The 10,097-nt window shown below is 57.5% G+C and overlaps 2 protein-coding genes across 2 annotated transcripts in view; both read left to right on the forward strand.

Annotated features, from left to right (window-relative positions):
• Positions 1-4,603: 4,603 nt before the first annotated feature.
• The window catches only part of RAD9A (RAD9 checkpoint clamp component A), a 63,760-nt gene continuing 58,266 nt past the window's right edge, over positions 4,604-10,097 (forward strand). The window contains exon 1 of the mRNA XM_025216125.1: positions 4,604-4,621. The gene's annotated coding sequence lies outside the window, so the exon portion shown is untranslated. The remainder of the gene's footprint in view (positions 4,622-10,097) is intronic.
• On the forward strand, positions 5,951-10,091 carry LOC112551988 (glycine N-acyltransferase-like protein 3). The gene is made up of 2 exons (XM_025216128.1): positions 5,951-6,507; positions 6,749-10,091. Exons 1-2 carry the CDS (start codon positions 6,029-6,031, stop codon positions 7,170-7,172), a joined length of 903 nt encoding a protein of 300 aa, XP_025071913.1. The 5' UTR covers positions 5,951-6,028; the 3' UTR covers positions 7,173-10,091.

Raw genomic sequence — 10,097 nt, forward strand, 5'->3', positions numbered from 1 at the left:
GCATAATATACTTTGGCCTTAGTCATAATAGTCAGTTTGCTGTTGTTCAGACAGAAATAACAGCAGTCCTATCATTGGGAAGTGCACTCCCCCAGCCCCTGCCAGGCTGCCAGATCTGGCAGGAGCTGGGGAGTGCACTTCACAATTATGGCTCTACTAGCTACAGTAATTTCAGGCTCCTTCATAGTGGTTTAGGAGACTCCTCCTTAGTTTGCTCTTGTGGCCTTATGGCTGAGGGCAAGCAAAACTCAGAGGCATCCGAACCCCAAGCCTTTGGGCTTGGGCCTGCATGTAGGATGCCCACCAAAGGATTTGGAAACATCTGAAGCCCCAGGTTGCAGGGAGGATGTTTGGCAGTAGTAGGGCCACTTATGGTTCTTGACTGATTCACGGATTTGGAATTGATTTGGCTGATTTGGCTTGGAACATGAACCATTCTCTTGTAAAAAAAAAAAGTTTGGGGAACTCTTCTAAGAGTTGGCTTGGTCCTAGTACCACAGAGGTTGTCAACTGGGGGTATGCATACCCCTGGGGGTACTTGGGAAGGCCCCAGGGGGTACACAGCAGCAGCGCAAATAAGTGGGGGGGTGGGCCTGCCAGCACTTTGTGCTGCTTGAGCTGCCGCACCTCACTGGCACTTTTGTTTTCGCTGCTGCCGTACACCGCCAGCACTTCTGATTTCGCTGCCGCATGCCACCAGCACTTACAGTTTTGCCACCACAGGTGTGCAGGGGTCCCCCTCCCCCGGTCATCAATCAGCTGGGCTGCCGGGGGACTCCCCACTTCTTGACAAGCTACCAGGGGTACACCGACCAAAAAAGGTTGAAACCCCTTGTGCTACCGTGCTGGGCAACTTCACTGAGGACCAGCCTTGGCAGTCACCAACATGGAGAAAGTGCCATGCTTCATTAGCAAAGCCTGCCTTGGCATGTACTCAATGGCATGCAGGATCCTAGAGCTGTGTCCTACCCCTCCTCATTCCCCTGCTACAGAACATCCCCCTTTTCTTCTGTGCTGGCCCACTGCGGGGGCCCAATACCCCATGGTGTGCATCTGAGACTCAGGTTAGGATCACCCTGACCCCAAAGTGGACTCAATACTGCTCAGCTAACCTCATCTCACACACTGCAGATGACATGGTTTCATTAACCTTGCACTCAAAAGACTCAAAAGATTTTTTTACTCCAAACACCCAACCACTCATCTCAGGCTGATGGGTAACAATATGCAAATGTAGCCTGGTCTTCTCCTGAGCACCAACAGATGGCGGCAGAGAGCTTCTTCCCCCTGTGTGCTCTCCAAGAGCTGCCCCTGCCCCTACCCCTGCTACCACCCACAGAGACAGAGTTCTCTTCCCCTCCAGGGCATCAGGCTCGGGGGGAGGATTGCCCCAACACCAAACTATTTAGGTGCACAATGGCCTGGTAGGGTATCTTGGGAAATGTGGTCCAGGCATCTCATGCCCCCTTTGGAGCCAGGGTCACTCCATAATGCATCCAGTGCCCTCCTAAGGCAGGGCAGTGGCAGTGCATCATGTGTCCAACCTGCACATGCAGTTGGTGGGGTTTGAAGTAAGGGGGCTCCACAGACCTACCCACAGCAAGGGGCATGTGCACTCCCTCCCACCTCCATCCCCCCCAAGGGGAAGAGCCGGACCTGGAGTGCCACCCTCTGCCCAGGGGTCTGCTCATGTGAGGTCCCACCTGAAGCACTCTGGGGCACTCTGGAGGCAACTGCTGACCCAGGATGCTACAGCTTCCTGTCACAGGCCTGTGACCATTCCCCCCTCAGTGCAGCAGTGCCCTGGGCTGTGGCCTGCATGGGGAAGGGTGATCTTCGGGGAGCTGTGGGCAGCGGGTGCTGGGAAGAAGTCCATCTAGTGCACGGCTGTCCACTTCTAAGTGGAGCCACTGCCCCCCTGTTGCATAAGGTGCATGTGCATGGGTGCCCCCCACCTCACTCGCAGCTCCCCAGCTGTGGGCTTCCCTCTGCACTGTGCCATGCAGATGTCCTGGGCCTTGTGCTCCCCAGCACTGCTACGCTGCACTGCCCCATGCCACTGCCTGGGCAAGGACAGGTAGTGAAAACCAGAGGAAAGAAGGGGAATCCAGAGATTGTAGCCAGAGCAATGTGGGGAGTGGCAGCTGGTGGGAACCTAGGGGCTACAAATTAATCCCTCGGAGGCTGCACACAGCCTGTGGGCTGCCAGTTGGATGGCTCTGGTCTAGCAGACCTGTGCAGAACTTGTGTGGCTGTCAAGAAGGATTGCACCAGGCCAGTGCCTCAGTGGCTGGAATAGCAGGTCAGCAACTGGGCTCATAGGATCATAGGAAAGCAGGGCTGAATGGGATGTCACAAGACCATCCAGTCCAGATCTCTACCCAAGGCAGAGTCATCCTAACCTGACCATCTGATCAAGAGTAGTGGCTTCTTAACCGGGCAGGGGAAATACCGTGTATCTGTGTCCAAGAAGGCAGTTTTCCTAAACCGCCCCCAAGAGAACTGCTCTTCTGGCATGGTTCAGAACCTGCCAAAGTGCAGCGGTCTTAAGCCCAGTTTATGGAAATGGCAGTCTCCTTCCTTGCTTGCTCTGAGGGCCATATGGCTAAGGGCAAGCAAAACTCGGGGACATTCAAACCCCAAGCCTCCAGTCTTGGGCCTGCAAGTACGATGCCCGACAAAGGTTTTGGAAACATCTGAAGCCCCAGGTGTGGGTGGAGGATGTTTGCCAGTTGTAGGGCCACTTATGGTTCTGAACGCTTGGATTTGGAATTAGTTTTGGCTTATTTGGCCTTGGTTACAAATTAAAAGAAAAAAATCTAAACCAAGTTTTGGTGCAACTTGCTCCTGAAAACCTCCAAGGAAAGAGATCCCTGCAACCTCTACAGGCAGCTACTCCACTGCCCAACGACCCGCACAGGCAGACAGTTCCTCCCAGTCTCCACCCCAAACTTCCCCCACTAAAGCCTGAGGCCACTGCTCCCATAGCCATCTCCACCTCTGCAATCACCCTTGAGGCACTTGAAGACTCTTCCAGACCAAACAACCCAGTTCCTTCAGCCTCTTCCCACACATCCTGTGTCCCAGGACTCCAGTCACCTCTTCCACTCTGCACTGGACTTCTGCCAAACTGTCCATGCCCCTCCCAAAGCGTGGGACCCATAACGAGACACAGGGCTCCAGGTGCAGCCTCACCAGCACTGAACAGAACAGAAGAATCACCTCCCCCGATCTGCAAGGGACACCACTTCTAACACAACCCAGCGTCCTGTGGGCTCTCCCCGCAACAAGAACATATTCTTAGTGAGGAAAGGGTTGTATTTCAGGATAAGGGAATGCCTACAACTAGTATACTCTGAATTGCACTTCTATAGAGGTGATGGGATGAGTACGTGGGCACAGATAAACTGGAAAGCACTGTTTGACCCAAATGGGGTGGGATAAATGGGGAGCAAGGGCTGAAGTGTAAATAAGAGATACAAAACTGTTATATATGTTTAAGGGTATAGCATGCAATAAGATCAATTTACCATGTGTTTTGCAGAGGCTAAGTGTATGTACATCCAATTGTAAAACGACAAAGGGGTTCAGAGGAAACAGTGCACGGTGTGGTAATGAACAGGAAGTGTATCACGTGTATATGGATTTGAACCTGTGGTTTTGTTTTGTAGTTGAGTCTTTGTAATAACTTGGTGTTTAAGTTATATGTGAAACTGAAGATCAAGTGGAATCCATACTTTATGGTGTGTACAAGAAGTAAAATGTTTGAGATGTTATGTTTTGATTTTTTTAAAAAAGCACACTGCCAATTCATGTCCAGCCCATGGTCTGCTGCAAGCCCCAGCTCTCATTCCACAGCACTGCAGCCTAGCCAGTCTCTCCAGCCTGCACCTCTTCATGAGGTCATTCCACCCCGGTGCAGGGCTCCGCACCCATCCCTGTTGAACCCACCCGACTGATCACAGACCACCCCTCCAGGTCACCCCAGATCCCAGCCCCATGCTTTGGGGCATCAGCAACTCCACCCAACGTGGTGTTGCCTGCAAATTTGCCAAGCCTGCCCTCAATTCCCACTGTCCAAACCATCAATGAAGATACCAAATAACACGAGACCCAGGACAGACCCCTGAGGAACCCCCACCTGACACCCTCCCACCCCAAGCCATTCACAAGCATCACCAAGCAGGATGATCCAATCAGTTGTGCACCTGAACCAACCGGTGGGCATTTCCCCAGCCTGTCAATGAGGATGTCAATGGGAACAATGATCTCTGGAAGGGGGTGAGCAGGGCAGCCCCTGTTCTTGTTCTGCCCACCGTGACAAAGCACACATGGTGCTGTGTGTGCACACAGGCCTCAGGTCAGGGCCTCAGGCCTCTGTTCCTGGCTGGGATGTCTCACCTCAAGTGGCTGCAAGGAAGCCACTGCCCCTGGCTCTTGGCCATGTCCACCTAGATGGATTAACACACTCTGTTAATAGTTCATTCACTGGGATCAGAGGCTGCAGCAGCTCAGAGGCAGAGACCCAGGGGGCAGGACCAGCCGCTACAAGGTAGAGTCGACCCTGCTCCCCACAGACACCTTATCACCACTGTGCTGCCCTGGGCCAGAGACTTTGCAGGTGAGTAGGAACCCCTTGCCCTGCCCAGAGCAACCCCAACACTGCTGGGGACCGGCAGCTGACAGGCTGTACACAGGTTATTGCAGGGGCTCCCCATGGGCTTCTCTGAAGGCTGGAGGGGGTGACACCCTGAGTGTGACTCTCTGAGTGTGACGGGGACAGTGCTAGGAAGTTGATGGTGTCTCCCTTCCCCCAGGTGCCTGCACTGTCCCCATTGGAGGTGTAAGGGCCCAATCCATCCAGCGATGCTGATCCTTAGATGCTCCTCCAAGCTGCGGCTGCTGGAAGGGGCATTGCGGCGGGGACTGCCTGAGACACTACCGGTGATGCTGGGCTGCCCCGTCCCTGAAAGCCCAAGTGATAGCCCTCCTCACACACACACCCTAGGACAGTACAAGAGGGGGCCCTTCATGAGCCCTGGGTGGCAGAGCAGGCAGCGGGCTGGGAGGCAGAGCCGTCCCCAAGGCTTTGGGGCCGCAGCTGCTCCATGCCCTCCCTGGTGCTGGGTGCTGCCCCCCTCCCTCTTGCTTTCCAAAGTGCAAGCTCAGCACAAAAGCCTGCTGCTTCCCCCGTGCAGCCGGCAGGATCTGTCCAATGGCAGCACAGGTGGGCTCCATGCCATGAGCTTTGTGCCCTGTTGCAAAGGTGTGGAGAGGCTCCGGGTAAGGGGTGGGGCCTGGCCAGAGCTGGAAGGGAAGAGAAGGGGTTAACTGCGCTCTGGGTCAGGGGACCTGGCTGGGGAGGACCCCTTCCCCCAGCCCTCCCTCTCTTCCCCCACTGGAGAAAGAAAGTGGGGCCCACTCCACTGTGCGCTGGTCTCCCCAGGTTCAGCCAATTCCTCCCTCCAAAGTGACTTCCCATCCCTGGCTCTGACCCCTGCTCCCATCCTGGCCCCCTCCATGGCTCTGAGCCACCTCTGCATCTCCCAGGTCCACGGTGCCGTGATGAACATCAATCGTGGGAACCCGGCTGGCAATGAGGTGTTGGTGGATTCGTGGCCGGAGTTCAAGGTTGTGCTCTCGCGGCCACGCAGAGAGGTGGGGCCCTGTTTCTGCCCCTCCTGCCAGCTCTGCTCCCCATGCCCCTTCCCTGCCCTACCCATGGGCCTCTGCGCTCAGGGCTCCCCCGTGTCCCTGACCTAGTAGGAGGGCTTGGGCGATCTGGGGCACTGCCCAGTGCTCTGCTGCCCACTGCAGGTGGTATCTGACCCTGGCGACTACTACATCAACCAGCATGCGGCCTTCTGCCGGGAAGATGGGGCCTGGCAGGCACTGCTAGAGACCACTGATGCAGTGGACTGGAGCCGGGCCTTCCAGCTGTACAGTAAGTCCCCACCCACTCCATGCCCTGGGGCAGTGATGCTGCCCTGTGCCCTCAGCTCCTTGCAACTTTGTGGAGGAGCAGTGGATGAGGATACAGGTTCTGGGTGCTGCTGGGGTGGGGAGCGTGGGTTTAGGCGGCTGGTTGCAGAGCAGAGCTTGCCAGCGGTGCAGCGGTGGAGGGGTGCGGTGTGCGGTGTGCGGATGCGGCAGGGTAGGATTGGGGGCAGGGGATACAGAACATGAACCCGGGGCTTTGGATCACATGGAGAGCGCAGTACATGGGTTGGCCCTGAATGGGCCCCCTGAGGGCTGGGCCAGGCCTAGCTGGCTGTGGGGAGGGAGGTGGAGGGGCATTGACTCCTTGTCCTGGGACACGGCCCCCTCTATGTACACAGGCAGGATTCAGGCCTCTGCTCCTCTCACCATGTTGCCACCCCCAACAGGCTTCCAGAACGGAGTGTACAAGGCCATCAGGGACGTGGCCAAGGCCAAGAGCATCCACCTAGATTTGTTTCAGTACCTGATGCTGCTGCCCCCAGACCCACCCGCCATGCCCCACTTCCGGTCAGTGCCTGGTGGGGGCAGGGTACAGGCAGGATGAAAGCAGCCCCAAGACTTGCAGACGGTGATGGATGGGGCAGGCTGGGACCCCACAGCCACACCTTCACATGGCACCTTGTGGTCAGGGGTTCCCAGCCTGGGTCTGTCCTAGGCTGCCCCATGCCAGAAGCTGGGGGAGGGCATGGGGGTTGGTTCCCCCCCCCCGCACCCCTCCCAACACCTCTCCCCTGTGGCTGTGTTGCAGGCTGGAGGAGGGGCTGACGCTTGCCCCTGTGTCCCCCGCCCATGCTGCATTGCTCAATGATGCCTGGGACTTTGGGGGCAACTTGTGGAGCCTGCGCTACCTGGAGATGCTGATTCGGTGCTTCCCTAGCGCCTGCTTGCTGGGCCCTGATGGGCACCCTGTCTCCTGGACCCTCACCAACCCTCTTGCCTGCCTGTCCCATGGCTACACCCTCCCCGCTTATCGTGGGCAGCACTGTCAAGGCGTGGTGCTGGGCACGCTGGTGGGGCAGCTCCATGCCCAGGGCTTCCCCGCCTTCTGTGGGGTGCTGCCTGAGAACAAGCCCTCCCTACGTGCCCTTCACGGCCTCGGCTTCTGCAACCAGCCTGGGGTCTTATACCTGATGGTCCTGAAACCAGACCCCACCTTGGCACCCGGGCACTAGCAGGCGCCCCCAGCACAGAGCACGATGTGCCCAGTTCTGGGGCTCAGAGCCTGACTTTTCGGGTAGAAATGAGTGGGGTGGGTGGAGGGGTGATGCACGGGGCAAGGGATATTAGGAAAGGGCTGGTCTGGGCAGGTGTGACTGGAGCTGGGGAGACTGAGATGGCAGTAGACACAGGTGGGTGAGGGAGTGCAGGGCTGGGGGGGCAGTGGGGAGTGGGTGAGGGGCACTGACAGGGTGGTAGGCAGCGGCTGTCCCACAGGACACCTGCAGGCTCAAGGCTAGTTTTCCCATGGCCACTGGGTGTCGCTGTTATGTCCAGATCAGCAGCTGTGGCCTGGGATCTGGCTTGGAGGAAATAGTCAGGACTTGGAGCTAACCCCTTCTTGCCCGATCTCCGCTGGGGCTGGTGGAGGGATAGGATGGTGGGCCCACCAGGCCGGTTCCTGCCTCTGGGTGCTTGTCCATTGTCATGATAACTCTCCAAGGCCTGGAGGGGACACCAGCCTCCACCACAGCACCACCAGGAGGAAGTGAGGCACAGAGCAAAAAAAGCTGTGCTCTGTGCATCGTCCCGTAGCCTGCACCATATCTGGGCTAACAGCCCCAGAGCATTCATCCTGGCCTGGCCCGGCTCCCTCCTTTTCCTTCTCAGCCATAGTATCAGGTGCCAGGTGCCACTGTGTCCCGCAGCCCCGGAGATCGTGAGACAACCCACCCCTTGCTGCAGAGCCAGGCCCCATAATCTCAGCACCGAATGAAATGCCTTGTCTCTGGGGCAGCAGTGGGAAACCTTCCTCCCGTGACCCTGGTGTCACCAAGGCCTGTTTGAGCCTCGGCCTCTTGCTGGTGTGTGAACTGTTTGTGTTTCTCTGGAGCATTCACTCTGAACCCTAGTGATTACAGATTAAATGCCAGCCTCGTGCGCAGTGCCACGGCTGATGGTTTACAAGTTCTGCTGATGGGCTGATGCCCCTGCCCTACCCCAGACAGACTCCCACCCCACCCCAGGGCTAAGAGCCCTGCAGCCCCCAACACTGTGACAGCAGCAATGTATTGCGTGTTTGTAATACAGGGCTGGCCTGAAAAAAGGGTTGGGGGAGCAACTGCTGGGATGGAACAATTCATTGTATGGTGGCCATGGCTGACTCTGGTAGGATCAGGAATGAGGCCGCATTGCACCGGGTGCTGCTCAGGCAGGTGAGCCCATGCCTCAGCGTGTTGCTGAATGAGACTCCTAGGCTTTTAAACCTATGGGGTTTAAACACAGCCGTGCGTGGATGGGTAATGTGGCTGCAGTCACTGCTGGGGCAGGCCACAGGGTGCTTCAGACCCTGCTTGGCAGCGAGATAGGTGAGATACTGTGGTCCCCTTATACAAGGTCCACTTGCCTGGCACCGAGATGCAGCCATTTCTGGGGAGGCATGGGCAGTGGTTCTGCACCTGCAGCCAGCTCCCCCTGGGGTGGGAAGTAGATTGGGGCTCTGGGGCTGATGGCACAGCTGCCGAGAGGTTGCACTTACAAGGGTTAACCAGCCCAGCAAGCGGCTGTGCTGCCCTGAACTCTCGGCCTGGGGGGTACTGAGGGGCTGGGAGTGACTCATGCGGGGTCTGGGCCTGTTCCCCTCCCTCGGCCCTGACCCAGGGCCGCCTCGGCTTTGTCCCATGCTGGGAATCTGGCTGAGTCAGTTGGATTCCCGGAGCCCTGGCTCTGGGCAGACAAAAGGAGATGGCAGGGGGCAGCGACCCTGCCCCAGCCTGGCCCTGTCCAGGGGGAAAGCGGCTGTCAGGGCACTGAGTCATTGCACGTGCCTGCTCCCCCCCACACACATGGCTCTGCCAGGGCCCTTCGCTGCCAACCCGCCGGTCCTGTGTTGGGCTCCCCCACAGCTCTGCCAGGACCCCTCAATCCTGACCCACAGCCCCCTGCTACCCCAGCCCTGGGCCCCAGCCAGGAGGGAGGTGGGCATGGGGAAGCAAATGGAGGGGCTTGCAGACCCCAAAGCAGAGGGGTGGAGGCCGAGGTGGGGGCGCAGCTTGGTGCCCATGCTCCTGGCATTGCTTCCTCTTTAGTTAGCCCTTTGTGTTCTCTGTGCCATTGTCAGGGACCTCCAAACCTCCATGTATCATGTGGAGCTGCCCCCTGCACCCTACTATAAGACATTTGCATCATGAGAAGAAGTGGGGCTCATTGGCTGCAGCAAGGCGGCTGCAAGCCAGGACTCCTGGGTTGCAAGTCTAGGAGGACAGTGGGATTCAGTGGGCTAGAGCAGAGGGGCTGTGTTGGGGGGGTGGTCTTTTCCTGGCTATGCTGCTGACCTTCTGTGCCTTGGTGTTCATCTTGTGGATAAGGCCCTTGGGCTGGGACTCTCTGGTCACCGTTGGGCAGGCCCAGCTCCTAGAGGTTTGCCCTGGCCTGACAGAGTGGCTGGAACTACTGAGGCCAGAGCCCCTCTTTGCCATCATCCTCTGTCTCCAGTGATCAGCCCTCAGCCTAATGTTACTTGTGGATCTTCTAGAGGCCACTCCCTATTCCCACCGTGTGCCACAAAGCAATCCCTGGCATCTCTGCACAGCTTGGCACACCTGTGCCTGACTCATGAATTTTGCATTGGCCTGGGGAGGTCACCGTGCAGCTCTTGCTATGGGAACTGTCTTGTCTGCGGTGCCTCTGCACTTGCCTTTGCTGATACTATATAGCCACTGGGACTGGGACAAGGGCAGCAGCCTTAGATCTTCGTGGGTGGCTATGAGCAACAGCAGCTGCTGCCCAGTACAAACAGCCTGCTCTTACCAGGCTGGAGTTGGGAGCATTGTTGAGCTACCACAGGCTGTAAGGAAGAAGCCAGGATCTTGGAAAGGGGCGTTTACACTGAGCCAGGTTTCCCAGAGCCCCACAGAAAGTCCTAGGCAGGGCAGGGAAAG

This window comes from Alligator sinensis, unplaced genomic scaffold (assembly GCF_000455745.1).
Source record: "Alligator sinensis unplaced genomic scaffold, ASM45574v1 scaffold1002_1, whole genome shotgun sequence".
Classification (NCBI taxonomy): Eukaryota; Metazoa; Chordata; order Crocodylia; family Alligatoridae; genus Alligator; species Alligator sinensis.

Coding starts and splice junctions, on each gene's coding strand:
- LOC112551988 (XM_025216128.1), top strand. CDS start 6,029: ATGAGGATACAGGTTCTGGGTGCTGCTGGGGTGGGGAGCGTGGGTTTA. Junction 6,508..6,748: donor CCCGCCATGCCCCACTTCCG/GTCAGTGCCTGG, acceptor GCTGTGTTGCAG/GCTGGAGGAGGGGCTGACGC.